This window comes from Pleurodeles waltl, chromosome 6 (genome assembly GCF_031143425.1).
Source record: "Pleurodeles waltl isolate 20211129_DDA chromosome 6, aPleWal1.hap1.20221129, whole genome shotgun sequence".
Classification (NCBI taxonomy): domain Eukaryota; kingdom Metazoa; phylum Chordata; class Amphibia; order Caudata; family Salamandridae; genus Pleurodeles; species Pleurodeles waltl.
In genome coordinates, this window is record NC_090445.1 from 9,715,965 (window position 1) to 9,734,085 (window position 18,121).

Consider the following 18,121-nt stretch of genomic DNA (forward strand, 5'->3'; position numbering starts at 1 on the left):
TGGACTACAAAAGGGCCTTTGGTTTTCCATAAATCGTACTAAGAAAAACCATGTGGACTATCCGCTGTTTGTGGGGTTCTCTATTGCAAACAATGGGATGGGTCTGCGGAGAAGGATCCTGTTGTGGTGGAGTTCTCTGCCTTAAAATAAGGTGCACATAGCCAGGAAGCAACCCCCGGAAGATCTCACAGCCCTTTCCACCAGGTTTAGTGCTCCTACCACTGCTTTGTCTCACAGCGATCCCTTCTTCGACATCTGTCAGACTGTGACAATGAGTAACCATGGATACGTTCATGATGCACTATTTTCTTGACAGCTAAGACCGGCAGGAAGGACATTTCGCTCGCTTGCTCCTGCAAGACTTTGAGTCCACTCCACAGAGCCTCCACCTGGCGAGGTACTGTCTTGGTATCTGTTCTAAGAGGAGGAAGCTGTGGTAGAAAGTATCCCTCAGAAGAACAAGTTACTTACAGTCGTCCCACATGGACATACACTCTGTGCTTCTTCCTTGTCTGAATCCAGTCTGGTGGTGCCTCCTGCCGAAGACATGTGCATGGCCAAACAGTTTCCTCTGCAGACATTTGGTCCGGCCGTGGCTGAGCTCCAGGTGCCGGGTGTTCCTGTTTTGTTGGTGTCTATCCTATTTAAAACAAAAAAGCCCTAGAATCCTGCTGCATCAGGCTGTAAACCCTTGTCGCCTTCTAAATGACACCTTGACTCTTCAACCACTATCCTTTTGGAGGGTCAGAGTTCAGAATCTCTGGGCACTCAGTCCGTGGGTAAATAGCAGCCAAAGCCCTGGACACCAGTGGGGTGTCTGTACCCACCAGGACCTGGTGAAAAGGCTTGCAGGCGGTAACACAGCGTGTGACTCTGACATCAGCAGGAAACCAAGGTTGTGGCCTCATGCTACCAGAAAGAAGTAGCCATACAGGACCAGGTTTCCAGCAAAGGGTGACGAGTAGGAGTCTTAGCTGCTGTATGCTCCAGGCAGGGGTCTCTGCCCTCCAGCTCCCAGTTTGTTCCACAATCTCCCTCTCTGGTTTACGTGAGACACCAGGTAGCTGCAGAGTCACTCAGGGCTCCTCACTGTACTCACATTTGTTTAACATCTATGTCAGCCCATAGCCAAGAGCTCGTTCTATTTTTGTTTATAAAGCACACCAGCATTTCATGCACTGATCCATGTAGGGGCTCTACATTTCCTATGTGTTTATACAGCACATCAATATTTAATGTACTGATCCATGTAGGAGCTCTACAGTTCCTTTGTGTGTGTGTATACAGCACACCAGCATTTCATGCACTGATCCATGTAGGGGCTCTACAGTTCCTTTGTGTGTGTATACAGCACACCAGCATTTCATGCACTGATCCATGTAGGGGCTCCACAGTTCCTTTGTGTGTGTACAGCACACCAGCATTTCATGCACTGATCCATGTAGGGGCTCTACAGTTCCTTTGTGTGTGTGTGTACAGCACACCAGCATTTCATGCACTGATCCATGTAGGAGCGCTACAGTTCCTATATGTTTATACAGCACACCAGCATTTCATGCACTGATCCATGTAGGAGCGCTACAGTTCCTATATGTTTATACAGCACATCAGCATGTCATGCACTGATCCATGTAGGGGCGCTACAGTTCCTATATGTTTATACAGCACATCAGCATTTCATGCACGGATCCATGTAGGAGCGCTACAGTTCCTATATGTTTATACAGCACACCAGCATTTCATGCACTGATCCATGTAGGAGCGCTACAGTGCCTATGTGTTTATACAGCACATCAGTATTTAATTTACTGATTCATCTGTAGGGGCATACATGCGTATGTGTGTGTGTGTGTGTACAGCAACCCAATAGTTGCTGTGCTTGTCCATCCATAGGGGGAGTGCTGTTCTTCTATGTGTGTGTATACAGCACCCACAACATTTCATATGCATGTTAATCTATAGGGGCAGTACTGTTGTTGTATACATGTATACAAGACACCAACTCTTCCTAAACATATACATCTATAGGGGTAGTACTGTTTCTGCATGTTTGTATACAGCACCCACAACATTTCATATGCATGTTAATCTATAGGGGCGGTAATGTTCCTGTGTGTGTGTGTGTATGCAAGACCCCAACAGTTCCTAAATGTATACATCTATAGGGTTAGTACTGTTTCTGCATGTGTGTATACAGCACCCCAAGATTTAATATGCATATTAATCTGTAGGGGTTACACTGTACCTGTATGTGTGTGTGTGCATACCATGCCTTCACACTGGATATGTGCCTGTGTGTGTGTGCACATACAATGCCTTCACACTTGATATGTTTGCCTGTGTCCATACAATGCCTTCACACCTGATGTGTGCCTGCATGTGTGTGTGCATACAATGCCTTCACACCTATGTGTGCCTGTGTGCACATACAATGCCTTCACACTTGATATGTGCCTTTGTTTGTGTTCATACAATGCCTTCCCACCTGATGTGTGCTTGTATGTGTGTGTGCATACAATGCCTTCACACCTGATGTGTGCCTTTGTGTGTGTGCATACAATGCCTTCCCACCTGATGTGTGCCTGTATGTGTGTGTGCATACAATGCCTTCACACTTGATATGTGTACCTGTGTGTGTGTGTGTGTGTGTGTGTGTGCAAGAAATGCCTTCACACTTGATATGTGTGCCTGTATGTGGGTGAATACAATGCCTTCACACCTGATGTGTGCCTGCATGTATGTGTGTCCATACAATGCCTTCACACTTGATAATTGGCCTGCATGTGTGTGTGTGCATACAATGCCTTCACACTTGATATCTATGCCTCCTTCATGGACCTGGGCCCCTCCCTCTTGGTGACGGTTATTGGTAAGATAGACATCTTTCCCTGACGGTATTCATACATTAGGGATTAAAATGCAGTTTTTGATTCTGTTGGTGGCAAGTGTCCAGATGGCATGATTCTGGACACCTGTTTCATCCACCTGTGCACAAGACGGGAAGTTTTGTATGCATGCCATGTTTGTAACCTGTGACATAGGCACATTTGTGCTGTGGGAACGGATGTCTGTCAGCGCTGCTTGTCAATGTCTGGGCTGTCAGGGAATGGAGCTGCTTGAAGGGTTTGCAAAGGTGCTCTGTGGCTGGTGCTTTTCTGTGTTGTCTGCAGCTTTATGCCTATGAGGTTAGGTACCCATGTCCTTTGGTATTTTCTGCTGTGCCATGGATGAACCTTATTATGTGTGCATCGATGTAGAAGCCAGCCCTTGGATGCTGCTAAGACGTTTTGTGCTTTGTAGGTCCACGAAACAATGCCCATCGGACAAGGATGCCCTTCTCTGCAAGCTGGTGGAAGCAGAGATGGATGGCAATGCAGCCGCAAAACAACTGTTGCTACTCAGAGACTCTATGTGCAAAATTAAAAATGTAAGTTCACTTTCTGTAGGCAGAGGCTAAAATGAACTACATTGGCCAGAGGCCAACATAACCTACACCAGGCAGTGAGACCAACATGAGGCCATACTTTCCTGCACCTGACAGAGGTCACTGCACCATACGACGGGTAGAGAGGCCAACATAGCCTCCCCAGGCAGAGGCCAACATACCCTGAGCCAGGTAGCAAGACTAACATGCCCTGCATCAGTTAGAGAAACCAACAAGCCGTCCGAAAGGAAGAGGTTATCATATATACTAGGCAGAGAAGCCAACATACCCTACACCGGGGTAGAGACCAGCATGCCCTATCCCCAGCGGATACTTATTGTATGTCAGTGAGACACTAACACATCACATTCTACATAAATGAGGCAACCGCTTATCAGTTCGCTGACAGAGCCTTTGCCAGTGAGAGAGGCCAACAGACCCTTTGCTAGTGAGAGAGGCCAACAGACCCTTTGCTAGTGAGAGGGCCAACAGACCCTTTTCCAGTGAGAGAGCCAATAGACCATTTGCCAGTGAGATGCCATCTTGCACTGCCCCATCCTCCAGACACAGACCATCGTGTAGCCATCACTGGTGGCAGCAGCAAAAAGATCCTCCCATGCCTTACTGCATGAGGCACAGACTTCAGATGCTGCTGCTGGAGGTATCTTCTCCCTACATCCTGCCTTCTTGGAGAGATTGACCCCAATGTTTCCTGTCCCCACATCGCATGGCGACTCACCTGGGGTCTGTTATTTACTGGGAGAGCTGTCTCTCCATGCTCTATGGTAAAGGCACTTCTGTCCTGAGCTGCTTGAAGTGTGATCATGTCATGCTCTCTTAAACAGGACAAACACTCGAGCTGTCCATCAAACACCCTAAGCCAAGTTGAACAACAGAAAGAGAAGTTGCTTGAAAAACTGGAAACCTTTGACGAAACCAACCGCTGTCTGCGACAACTGCTGAGGGATCAGCAGTCCCGAGAGGTGAGTGGAAACCCAAATCTTAGTGCATGGTACACTCAGAAGTTTTGTTTTAGGAACGGCAGCCTGCCGCCTTGTGGGTATTGGATCATAATGCATGGTAGGTTTGTAGACATAGGGGTTTAGCAACAACTTAATTTGCAACTTTCTTTTCCTTGCCCCTGTGAGCACTGTGTTATGTCACCATGGAGCAACACTGCAAACAAAGTTCAGGGGCTTGGCTTCTGTTCAATGCTTCTTATATTGTGATGGGAATATGGTCTGCAAATTTAATCGCAAAATAAGTATTCAGTCAGCATGAGCTATTTTAGAATGGGAGTTAAGCTTGTAGGAGTCATTCAGAATGGGAGATAGTATCTAGGAGTCATTCAGAATGGGAGTTAAGTATGTAGGAGTCAGTCAGAATGGGCGCTAGTATGTAGGAGTCATTCAGAATGGGCACTAGTATGAAGGAGTCATTCAGAATGGGCACTAGTGTGAAGGAGTCATTCAGAATGGGGGCTAGTATGTAGGAGTCATTCAGAATGGTGGCTAGTATGTAGGAGTCATTCAGAATGGGGGCTAGTATGTAGGAGTCATTCAGAATGGGGGCTAGTATGTAGGAGTCATTGAGAATGGGCGCTAGTATGTAGGAGTCATTGAGAATGGGTGCTAGTATGTAGGAGTCATTGAGAATGGGTGCTAGTATGTAGGAGTCATTGAGAATGGGTGCTAGTATGTAGGAGTCATTCAGAATGGTGGCTAGTATGTAGGAGTCATTGAGAATGGTGGCTAGTATGTAGGAGTCCTTCAGAATGGGGGCTAGTATGTAGGAGTCATTGAGAATGGGTGCTAGTATGTAGGAGTCATTGAGAATGGGTGCTAGTATGTAGGAGTCATTGAGAATGGGCGCTAGTATGTAGGAGTCATTCAGAATGGGCGCTAGTATGTAGGAGTCATTCAGAATGGGCGCTAGTATGTAGGAGTCATTCAGAATGGGCGCTAGTATGTAGGAGTCATTCAGAATGGGCGCTAGTATGTAGGAGTCATTCAGAATGGGCGCTAGTATGTAGGAGTCATTCAGAATGGGCGCTAGTATGTAGGAGTCATTCAGAATGGGTGCTAGTATGTAGAAGTATGTAGGAGTCATTCAGAATGGGCGCTTGTAGGAAGTTGGCTCTGTATGCACTATTTCAAAGTAAGGAATAGTATGCACGGAGTCCAAGGGTTCCCCTTAGAGGTATGATAGTGGCAAAAAGAGATAATACTAATGCTCTATTTTGTGGTAGTGTGGTCGAGCAGTATGCTTATCAAAGTAGTAGTGTTAAGCATTTGTTGTACATACACACAGGTAATAAATGAAGAACACACACACAGACAATTCCAGGCCAATAGGTTTTTGTATAGAAAAATATATTTTCTTAGTTTATTTTAAGAACCACAGGTTCAAATTCTACATGTAATATCTCATTTGAAAGGTATTGCAGGTAAGTACTGTAGGAACTTTGAATAATCACAATAGCATATATACTTTTTACATAAAACACATATAGCTATTTTAAAAGTGGACACAGTGCAATTTTCACAGTCCCTGGGGGAGGTAAAGTAATGTTAGTTTTTGCAGGTAAGTAAACCACCTTCGGGGTTCAGATTGGGGTCCAAAGTAGCCCACCGTGGGGGGTTCAGAGCAACCCCAAAGTCACCACACCAGCAGCTCAGGGCCGGTCAGGTGCAGAGTTCAAAGTGGTGCCCAAAACACATAGGCTTCAATGGAGAGAAGGGGGTGCCCCGGTTCCGGTCTGCCAGCAGGTAAGTACCCGCGTCTTCGGAGGGCAGACCAGGGGGGTTTTGTAGGGCACCGGGGGAGGACACAAGTCAGCACAAAAAGTACACCCTCAGCAGCGCGGGGGCGGCCGGGTGCAGTGTGCAAACACGCGTCGGGTTTCCAATGGTTTTCAATGCGAGACCAAGGGGTCTCTTCAGCGGTGCAGGCAGGCAAGGGGGGGGCTCCTCGGGGTAGCCACCACCTGGGCAAGGGAGAGGGCCTCCTGGGGGTCACTCCTGCACTGGAGTTCCGATCCTTCAGGTCCTGGGGGCTGCGGGTGCAGGGTCTTTTCCAGGCGTCGGGATTTCAGAGTCAGGCAGTCGCGGTCAGGGGGAGCCTCGGGATTCCCTCTGCAGGAGTCGCTGTGGGGGCTCAGGGGGGACAACTTTGGTTACTCACAGTCTTGGAGTCGCCGGAGGGTCCTCCCTGTAGCGTTGTTTCTCCACCAGTCGAGTCGGGGTCGCCGGGTGCAGTGTTGCAAGTCTCACGCTTCTTGCGGGGATTGCAGGGGTCTTTAAATCTGCTCCTCTGAAACAAAGTTGCAGTCTTTTTGGAACAGGGCCGCTGTCCTCGGGAGTTTCTTGTTCCTCTTGAAGCAGGGCAGTCCTCTGAGGATTGAGAGGTCGCTGGTCCTGGGGAAAGCGTCGCTGGAGCAGGTTTCTTTAGAAGGCAGGAGACAGGCCGGTAGGACTGGGGCCAAAGCAGTTGGTGTCTTCTTTCTTCTTCTGCAGGGGTTTTTCAGCTCAGCAGTCCTCTTCTTCTTGTAGTTGCAGGAATCTAAATTCTTAGGTTCAGGGAAGCCCTTAAATACTAAATTTAAGGGCGTGTTTAGGTCTGGGGGGTTAGTAGCCAATGGCTACTAGCCCTGAGGGTGGGTACACCCTCTTTGTGCCCCCTCCCAAGGGGAGGGGGTCACAATCCTATCCCTATTGGGGGAATCCTCCATCTGCAAGATGGAGGATGTCTAAAAGTTAGAGTCACTTCAGCTCAGGACACCTTAGGGGCCAGTGACTCATTATTTTCTCCGGCCTTGCCGCCAAAAGTGGGGCCGTGGCCGGAGGGGGCGGGCAACTCCACTAGCTGGAGTGCCCTGCGGTGCTGGAACAAAGGGGGTGAGCCTTTGAGGCTCACCGCCAGGTGTTACAGCTCCTGCCTGGGGGAGGTGTTAGCATCTCCACCCAGTGCAGGCTTTGTTACTGGCCTCAGAGTGACAAAGGCACTCTCCCCATGGGGCCAGCAACATGTCTCGAGTGTGGCAGGCTGCTAGAACCAGTCAGCCTACACAGGTAGTTGGTTAAAGTTTCAGGGGGCACCTCTAAGGTGCCCTCTGGGGTGTATTTTACAATAAAATGTACACTGGCATCAGTGTGCATTTATTGTGCTGAGAAGTTTGATACCAAACTTCCCAGTTTTCAGTGTAGCCATTATGGTGCTGTGGAGTTCGTGTTTGACAGACTCCCAGACCATATACTCTTATGGCTACCCTGCACTTAAAATGTCTACGGTTTGGCTTAGACACTGTAGGGGCACAGTGCACCCTGCCTTAGGGCTGTAAGGCCTGCTAGAGGGGTGACTTATCTATACTGTATAGGCAGTGTGAGGTTGGCATGGCACCCTGAGGGGAGTGCCATGTCGACTTACTCGTTTTGTCCTCACCAGCACACACAAACTGGCAAGCAGTGTGTCTGTGCTGAGTGAGGGGTCCCCAGGGTAGCATAAGATATGCTGCAGCCCTTAGAGACCTTCCCTAGCATCAGGGCCCTTGGTACCAGGGGTACCAGTTACAAGGGACTTACCTGGATACCAGGGTGTGCCAATTGTGGATACAAAAGTACAGGTTAGGGAAAGAACACTGGTGCTGGGGCCTGGTTAGCAGGCCTCAGCACACTTTCAATTCAAAACATAGCATCAGCAAAGGCAAAAAGTCAGGGGGTAACCATGCCAAGGAGGCATTTCCTTACACAACCCCCCCACCCCCAAACGAAAGAGGATGAGACTAACCTTTCCCAAGAGAGTCTTCATTTTCTAAGTGGAAGAACCTGGAAAGGCCATCTGCATTGGCATGGGCAGTCCCAGGTCTGTGTTCCACTATAAAGTCCATTCCCTGTAGGGAGATGGACCACCTCAACAGTTTTGGATTTTCACCTTTCATTTGCATTAGCCATCTGAGAGGTCTGTGGTCAGTTTGAACTACAAAGTGAGTACCAAAGAGGTATGGTCTCAGCTTCTTCAGGGACCAAACCACAGCAAAGGCCTCCCTCTCAATGACACTCCAACGCTGCTCCCTGGGGAGTAACCTCCTGCTAATGAAAGCAACAGGCTGGTCAAGGCCATCATCATTTGTTTGGGACAAAACTGCCCCTATCCCATGTTCAGAGGCATCTGTCTGCACAATGAATTGCTTGGAGTAATCTGGAGTTTTTAGAACTGGTGCTGTGCACATAGCTTGTTTCAGGGTGTCAAAGGCCTGTTGGCATTCTACAGTCCAGTTTACCTTCTTGGGCATTTTCTTGGAGGTGAGTTCTGTGAGGGCTGTCACAATTGATCCATATCCCTTCACAAACCTCCTATAGTACACAGTCAAGCCAAGGAATGCCCTGACTTGAGTCTGGGTTTTTGGAGCTGCCCGGGTCCAGAATAGTCTGGATCTTAGGCTGGAGTGGCTGAACTTGGCCTCCACCTACAAGGTGTCCCAAGTAAACCACAGTTCCCTGCCCTATCTGGCATTTGGATGCCTTGATAGAGAGGCCTGCTGCTTGCAGAGCCTTCAAAACCTTCTTCAGGTGGACCAGGTGATCCTGCCAGTTGGAGCTAAAGACAGCAATATCATCAAGATAAGCTGCACTAAAGGACTCCAAGCCAGCAAGGACTTGATTCACCAACCTTTGGAAGGTGGCAGGGGCATTCTTTAAACCAAAGGGCATAACAGTGAACTGATAATGCCCATCAGGTGTGGAGAATGCTGTCTTTTCTTTTGCTCCAGGGGCCATTTTGATTTGCCAGTACCCTGCTGTTAAGTCAAAGGTACTTAAGAATTTGGCAGCCCCTAATTTGTCAATCAGCTCATCAGCTCTAGGAATAGGATGGGCATCTGTCTTGGTGACAGAATTAAGTCCTCTATAGTCCACACAAAACCTCATCTCTCTCTTTCCATCTTTGGTGTGAGGTTTGGGGACTAAGACCACTGGGCTAGCCCAGGGGCTGTCAGAGTGCTCAGTTACTCCCAATTCCAGCATCTTGTGGACTTCCACCTTGATGCTTTCCTTAACTTGGTCAGACTGTCTGAATATTTTGTTTTTGACAGGCATGCTGTCTCCTGTGTCCACATCATGGGTACACAGGTGTGTCTGACCAGGGGTTAGGGAAAAGAGCTCAGCAAACTGCTGCAGGACCTTCCTACAGTCAGATTGCTGTTGGCTAGAGAGGGTGTCTGAATAGATCACTCCATCCACTGAGCCATCTTTAGGGTCTGATGAGAGGAGATCAGGGAGAGGCTCACTCTCAGCTTCCTGGTCCTCATCTGTTACCATCAACAGATTTACATCAGCCCTGTCATGGAAGAGCTTTAGGCGGTTCACATGGATCACCCTCTTGGGGCTCCTGCTAGTGCCTAGGTCCACCAGGTAGGTGACCTGACTCTTCTTCTCTAGCACTGGGTAAGGGCCACTCCATCTGTCCTGGAGTGCCTTGGGAGCTACAGGCTCCAAAACCCAGACTTTCTGCCCTGGTTGAAATTCAACCATTGCAGCCTTTTGGTCATACCAAAACTTCTGGAGCTGTTGGCTGGCCTCAAGGTTTTTGCTTGCCTTTTCCATGTACTCTGCCATCCTTGAGCGAAGGCCAAGTACATAGTCCACTATGTCTTGTTTAGGCTCATGAAGAGGTCTCTCCCAGCCTTCTTTAACAAGAGCTAATGGTCCCCTTACAGGGTGGCCAAACAGAAGTTCAAAGGGTGAGAACCCTACTCCCTTCTGAGGCACCTCTCTGTAAGCGAAGAGCAGACATGGCAGGAGGACATCCCATCTCCTTTTGAGTTTTTCTGGGAGCCCCATGATCATGCCCTTTAATGTCTTGTTGAATCTCTCAACAAGGCCATTAGTTTGTGGATGATAGGGTGTAGTGAATTTATAAGTCACTCCACACTCATTCCACATATGTTTCAGGTATGCTTACATGAAGTTGGTACCTCTGTCAGACACCACCTCCTTAGGGAAGCCCACTCTGGTAAAGATACCAATGAGGGCCTTGGCTGCTGCAGGGGCAGTAGTCAACCTAAGGGGAATAGCTTCAGGATACCTAGTAGCATGATCCACTACTACTAGGATGTACATATTTCCTGAGGCTGTGGGAGGTTCTAGTTGACCAACTATGTCCACACCCACTCTTTCAAAGGGGACCCCCACCACTGGAAGTGGAATGAGGGGGGCCTTTGGATGCCCACCTGTCTTACCACTGGCTTGACAGGTGGTACAGGAGACACAAAACTCCTTAACTTTCTGGGACATGTTGGGCCAGTAGAAGTGGTTGACTAACCTCTCCCACGTCTTGGTTTGTCCCAAATGCCCAGCAAGGGGAATATCATGGGCCAAGGTCAGAATAAACTCTCTGAACTCCTGAGGCACTACCACTCTCCTAGTGGCACCAGGTTTGGGATCTCTTGCCTCAGTGTACAGGAGTCCATCTTCCCAATAGACCCTATGTGTTCCAGTTTTCTTGCCATTGGACTCTTGAGCAGCTTGCTGCCTAAGGCCTTCAAGAGAGGGACAGGTTTCTTGTCCCTTACACAACTGCTCCCTTGATGGTCCCCCTGGGCCTAAAAGCTCAACCTGATAAGGTTCCAGCTCCATAGGCTCAGTTCCCTCAGAGGGCAGAACTTCTTCCTGAGAAGAGAGGTTCTCTTTTTGTTGTTGTGTTGCAGCTGGTTTCCCAGCTGACTTTCCTTTTCTCTTGGTAGGCTGGGGCCATTTTTCCAGACTCCAGCTCTACTTTTTCACCCTGTGCCTTGCACTGTGCCCTTGTCTTGACACACACCAGTTCAGGGATATCCAGCATGGCTGCATGGGTTTTCAGTTCTACCTCAGCCCATGCTGAGGACTCCAGGTCATTTCCAAGCAAACAGTCTACTGGGATATTTGAGGAGACCACCACCTGTTTCAGGCCATTGACCCCTCCCCACTCTAAAGTTACCATAGCCGTGGGATGTACTTTAGTTTGATTGTCAGCATTGGTGACTGGATAAGTTTGTCCAGTCAGGTATTGACCAGGGGAAACCAGTTTCTCTGTCACCATGGTGACACTGGCACCTGTATCCCTCAGGCCCTCTACACTTGTCCCATTGATTAAGAGCTGCTGCCTGTATTTTTGCATGTTAGGAGGCCAGGCAGCCAGTGTGGCTAAATCCACCCCACCCTCAGAGACTAATGTAGCTTCAGTGTGACACCTGATTTGCTCTGGGCACACTGTTGATCCCACTTGGAGACTAGCCATTCCAGTGTTAGCTGGAGTGGAGTTAGAAGTGGTTGTTTTCTTGGGACAGGCCTTGTCTCCAGTTTGGTGTCCAGGCTGATTACAGCTACGACACCAGGCCTTCTTGGGATCAAAGTTTTTACCCTTGTACCCAAAATTGTTTTGTGAAGAGGCTCTGGGCCCACCCTCCTGTGCAGGTTTTTGGGGGCCTGTAGAAGACTCTTTACTATTTTTGTTTTTGGCTGTCTCACCACCCTTCCCCTGGGGAGGTTTTGTGACCCCTTTCTTTTGGTCACCCCCTGTGGAAGTCTTGGACACCCTAGTCTTGACCCAATGGTCCGCCTTCTTTCCCAATTCTTGGGGAGAAATTGGTCCTAGGTCTACCAGATGCTGATGCAGTTTATCATTGAAACAATTACTTAATACGTGTTCTTTCACAAATAAATTGTACAGCCCATCATAATTACTTACACCACTGCCTTGAATCCAACCATCTATTGTTTTTACTGAGTAGTCTACAATGTCAAACCAGGTCTGGCTCGAGGATTTTTGAGCCCCCCTGAATCTAATCCTATACTCCTCAGTGGAGAATCCAAAGCCCTCAATCACGGTTCCCTTCATGAGGTCATAAGATTCTGCATCTTTTCCAGAGAGTGTGAGGAGTCTATCCCTACACTTTCCAGTGAACATTTCCCAAAGGAGAGAACCCCAGTGAGCTTTGTTCACTTTTCTGGTTACACAAGCCCTCTCAAAAGCTGTGAACCATTTGGTGATGTCATCACCATCTTCATATTTAGTTTCAATCCCTTTAGGGATTTTCAACATGTCAGGAGAATCTCTGACCCTAGTTATGTTGCTGCCACCATTGATGGGTCCTAGGCCCATCTCTTGTCTTTCCCTTTCTATGGCTAGGATCTGTCTTTCCAAAGCCAATCTTTTGGCCATCCTGGCTAACTGGATGTCCTCTTCACTGGAGTTATCCTCAGTGATTTCAGAGAAGTTGGTCCCTCCTGTGAGGGGAACAGCATCTCTGACTATTATGTTTGGAGACAGGGCTTGAGAGGCCCTGTTCTCCCTAAATAGGACTGGTAGGGGGGAATTTTCCTCCAAGTCACTATCTTCATCCTCTGTGTTGCCATCCTCAGAGGGGTTGGCTCTTTCAAACTCTACCAAAAGCTCCTGGAGCTGTAGTTTGGAAGGTCTGGGGCCCATTGTTATTTTCTTTAATTTACAGAGTGACCTTAGCTCCCTCATCTTAAGATGGAGGTAAGGGGTGGTGTCGAGTTCCACCACATTCACATCTGTACTAGACATTATGCTTCTAAAAGTTGGAATACTTTTTAAGAATCTAAAACTAGTTCTAGGTTCTAATTCAAACTTTCACAAACTTTTAAACACTACAAGAAATGCTAAACAGGGACTAACACAAGGCCCAAGCAGGACTTTTAAGAATTTAGAAAAATAGTTCAAATTGCAAAAATCCATTTCTAATGACAATTTTTGGAATTTGTCGTGTGATCAGGTATTGGCTGAGTAGTCCAGCAAATGCAAAGTCTTGTACCCCACCGCTGATCCACCAATGTAGGAAGTTGGCTCTGTATGCACTATTTCAAATTAAGGAATAGTATGCACAGAGTCCAAGGGTTCCCCTTAGAGGTAAGATAGTGGCAAAAAGAGATAATACTAATGCTCTATTTTGTGGTAGTGTGGTCGAGCAGTAGGCTTATCAAAGGAGTAGTGTTAAGCATTTGTTGTACATACACACAGGTAATAAATGAGGAACACACACTCAGAGACAATTCCAGGCCAATAGGTTTTTGTATAGAAAAATATATTTTCTTAGTTTATTTTAAGAACCACAGGTTCAAATTCTACATGTAATATCTCATTTGAAAGGTATTGCAGGTAAGTACTTTAGGAACTTTAAATAATCACAATAGCATATATACTTTTTACATAAAACACATATAGCTATTTTAAAAGTGGACACAGTGCAATTTTCACAGTTCCTGGGGGAGGTAAAGTAATGTTAGTTTTTGCAGGTAAGTAAACCACCTACGGGGTTCAGATTGGGGTCCAAAGTGGCCCACGTGGGGGGTTCAGAGCAACCCCAAAGTCACCACACCAGCAGCTCAGGGCCGGTCAGGTGCAGAGTTCAAAGTGGTGCCCAAAACACATAGGCTTCAATGGAGAGAAGGGGGTGCCCCGGTTCCGGTCTGCCAGCAGGTAAGTACCCGCGTCTTCGGAGGGCAGACCAGGGGGGCACACAAGTCAGCACAAAAAGTACACCCTCAGCAGCGCAGGGGCTGCCGGGTGCAGTGTGCAAACACGCGTCGGGTTTCCAATGGTTTTCAATGAGAGACCAAGGGGTCTCTTCAGCGGTGCAGGCAGGCAAGGGGGGGGCTCCTCGGGGTAGCCACCACCTGGGCAAGGGAGAGGGCCTCCTGGCGGTCACTCCTGCACTGGAGTTCCGATCCTTCAGGTCCTGGGGGCTGCGGGTGCAGGGTCTTTTCCAGGCGTCGGGATTTCAGAGTCAGGCAGTCGCGGTCAGGGGGAGCCTCGGGATTCCCTCTGCAGGCGTCGCTGTGGGGGCTCAGGGGGGACAATTTTGGTTACTCACAGTCTTGAAGTCGCAGGAGGGTCCTCCCTGTAGCGTTGTTTCTCCACCAGTCGAGTCGGGGTCGCCGGGTGCAGTGTTGCAAGTCTCACGCTTCTTGTGGGGATTACAGGGGTCTTTAAATCTGCTCCTCTGAAACAAAGTTGCAGTCTTTTTGGAACAGGGCCGCTGTCCTCGGGAGTTTCTTGTTCCTCTTGAAGCTGGGCAGTCCTCTGAGCATTCAGAGGTCGCTGGTCCTGGGGAAAGCGTCGCTGGAGCAGGTTTCTTTAGAAGGCAGGAGACAGGCCGGTAGGACTGGGGCCAAAGCAGTTGGTGTCTTCTTTCTTCTTCTGCAGGGGTTTTTCAGCTCAGCAGTCCTCTTCTTCTTGTAGTTGCAGGAATCTAAATTCTTAGGTTCAGGGAAGCCCTTAAATACTAAATTTAAGGGCGTGTTTAGGTCTGGGGGGTTAGTAGCCAATGGCTACTAGCCCTGAGGGTGGGTACACCCTCTTTGTGCCCCCTCCCAAGGGGAGGGGGTCACAATCCTATCCCTATTGGGGGAATCCTCCATCTGCAAGATGGAGGATTTCTAAAAGTTATAGTCACTTCAGCTCAGGACACCTTAGGGGCTGTCCTGACTGGCCAGTGACTCCTCCTTGTTGTTCTCATTATTTTCTCCGGCCTTGCCGCCAAAAGTGGGGCCGTGGCCGGAGGGGGCGGGCAACTCCACTAGCTGGAGTGCCCTGCGGTGCTGGAACAAAGGGGATGAGCCTTTGAGGCTCACCGCCAGGTGTTACAGCTCCTGCCTGGGGGAGGTGTTAGCATCTCCACCCAGTGCAGGCTTTGTTACTGGCCTCAGAGTGACAAAGGCACTCTCCCCATGGGGCCAGCAACATGTCTCGAGTGTGGCAGGCTGCTAGAACCAGTCAGCCTACACAGGTAGTTGGTTAAAGTTTCAGGGGGCACCTCTAAGGTGCCCTCTGGGGTGTATATTACAATAAAATGTACACTGGCATCAGTGTGCATTTATTGTGCTGAGAAGTTTGATACCAAACTTCCCAGTTTTCAGTGTAGCCATTATGGTGCTATGGAGTTCGTGTTTGACAGACTCCCAGACCATATACTCTTATGGCTACCCTGTACTTACACACTGTAGACACTGTAGGGGCACAGTGCTCATGCACTGGTGCCCTCACCTATGGTATAGTGCACCCTGCCTTAGGGCTGTAAGGCCTGCTAGAGGGGTGACTTATCTATACTGTATAGGCAGTGTGAGGTTGGCATGGCACCCTGAGGGGAGTGCCATGTCGACTTACTCGTTTTGTCCTCACCAGCACACACAAGCTGGCAAGCAGTGTGTCTGTGCTGAGTGAGGGGTCCCCAGGGTGGCATAAGATATGCTGCAGCCCTTAGAGACCTTCCCTGGCATCAGAATGGGCGCTAGTATGTAGGAGTCATTCAGAATGGGGGCTAGTATGTAGGAGTCATTCAGAATGGGGGCTAGTATGTAGGAGTCATTCAGAATGGGGGCTAGTTTGTAGGAGTCATTCAGAATGGGGGCTAGTTTGTAGGAGTCATTCAGAATGGGGGCTAGTATGTAGGAGTCATTCAGAATGGGGGCTAGTATGTAGGAGTCATTCAGAATGGGGGCTAGTATGTAGGAGTCATTCAGAATGGGGGCTAGTATGTAGGAATCATTCAGAATGGGGGCTAGTATGTAGAAGTCATTGAGAATGGGCGCTAGTATGTAGAAGTCATTGAGAATGGGCGCTAGTATGTAGAAGTCATTGAGAATGGGCGCTAGTATGTAGAAGTCATTGAGAATGGGCGCTAGTATGTAGGAGTCATTCAGAATGGGGGCTAGTATGTAGGAGTCATTCAGAATGGGGGCTAGTATGTAGGAGTCATTCAGAATGGGGGCTAGTATGTAGGAGTCATTCAGAATGGGGGCTAGTATGTAGGAGTCATTCAGAATGGGGGCTAGTATGTAGGAGTCATTCAGAATGGGGGCTAGTATGTAGGAGTCATTCAGAATGGGGGCTAGTATGTAGGAGTCATTCAGAATGGGGGCTAGTATGTAGGAGTCATTCAGAATGGGGGCTTGTATGTAGGAGTCAGTCAGAATGGGCGCTAGTATGTAGGAGTCATTGAGAATGGGCGCTAGTATGTAGGAGTCAGTCAAAATGGGCGCTAGTATGTAGGAGTCAGTCAAAATGGGCGCTAGTATGAAGGAGTCAGTCAAAATGGGCGCTAGTATGAAGGAGTCATTCAGAATGGGCGCTAGTATGAAGGAGTCATTCAGAATGGGCGCTAGTATGAAGGAGTCATTCAGAATGGGCGCTAGTATGAAGGAGTCATTCAGAATGGGCGCTAGTATGAAGGAGTCATTCAGAATGGGCGCTAGTATGAAGGAGTCATTCAGAATGGGCGCTAGCATGTCGGAGTCATTCAGAATGGGTGCTAGTATCTAGGAGTCATTCAGAATGGGTGCTAGTATCTAGGAGTCATTCAGAATGGGTGCTAGTATCTAGGAGTCATTCCGAATTGGCGCTAGTATGTAGGAGTAATTGAGAATGGGCGCTAGTATGGAGGAGTTGGTCAGAATGGGCTCTAGTATATAGGAGTCCCTGAGAATGGGCGCTAGTATGTAGAAGTCATTGAGAATGGGCGCTAGTATGTAGAAGTCACTCAGAATGGGCGCTAGTAGGTATGAGTCTTTGAGAATGGGCGCTAGTATGTAGAAGTCATTCAGAATGGGCGCTAGTATGTAGTAGTCACTCAGAATGGGCGCTAGTATGTAGGAGTCATTCAGAATGGGCGCTAGTATGTAGAAGTCATTCAGAATGGGCGCTAGTATGAAGGAGTCAGAATGTGCGCTAGTTTGAAGGAGTCATTCAGAATGGGCGCTAGTATGTAGGAGTCAGTCAGAATGGGCGCTAATGTGTAGGAGTCATTGAGAATGGGCGCTAGTATGGAGGAGTCATTCAGAATGGGCGCTTGTATGAAGGAGTCATTGAGAATGGGTGCTAGCATGTAGGAGTGGGTCAGAATGGGCGCTAGTATGTAGGAGTCCCGAATGGGCACCAGTATGAAGGAGTCATTCAGACTGGGCGCTAGGTATGCAGTAGTTTTGCACCTTGTGCCTCGTGTCATCAAGTGTTTGTAGTTGCTGTAATGCGCACTGTTTTTCCTCCACACATTCTGCTTGTACTGTGGCACTTTTATATCTGGTGCACATTTGCGTACATTCTATCACGTATGCCTAAGTTGTGCTCCTCATCGTCTTATTCACTCATCCACTTTCTCCTTTAGATGAGTTTTGTTTTAACAGACATCCAAGGACTGGAATTAACCTTTTTTCTAAGCGACGGCATCTCAGGATAGCACAATAGCTAGAAGAACGTTCCCAAATGGCTATTACACACATAGTAGCCTTTTGACTCCTTTGTCTTTGGATTTTATTTTATTTCCTGTGGGACCATCTGTGTTCACAAATGGTATTGACTTTTGAAGATGTGCACTGTTGTTGCCCCTGGGCCTTGTTTTGAGGTCCAGACCTTTTTAGGTCTGCTGGACAGCACAGCTGACCCCTTTTTTATGTGATTGACAGAAAAGTGCTTTAAGAATCACTACTGAGAGAAGGGCTTAGTCTGCCCTCACCTGCTGATCATCTCCACAAGCTTTTCAGTGCATGGGTAGGATCTGGGCTGTGCCTTCCCACCAAAACCAAGGTCTAGGCAGTGCCTTGCCCCAGGGTCTAGGTACCTAGGCCCACAGAGAGCCTGGGAGTCTGGGAGGTTCCTTGGCCCCAAGAGAGACCATGGGTCAGGGTGCTATCTTGGTCCCCAGAG

The 18,121-nt window shown here is 48.4% G+C and overlaps 1 protein-coding gene across 8 annotated transcripts in view; it reads left to right on the forward strand.

Annotated features, from left to right (window-relative positions):
* ODF2 (outer dense fiber of sperm tails 2) overlaps positions 1 to 18,121 on the forward strand; it is a 239,552-nt gene that overhangs the window by 139,466 nt on the left and 81,965 nt on the right. For all 8 annotated transcript variants that reach the window (XM_069236996.1, XM_069236995.1, XM_069236999.1 and 5 more), the window contains 2 exons: positions 3,301 to 3,427; positions 4,270 to 4,407. In XM_069236996.1, the coding sequence (XP_069093097.1) occupies positions 3,301 to 3,427; positions 4,270 to 4,407 (265 nt within the window). The remainder of the gene's footprint in view (positions 1 to 3,300; positions 3,428 to 4,269; positions 4,408 to 18,121) is intronic.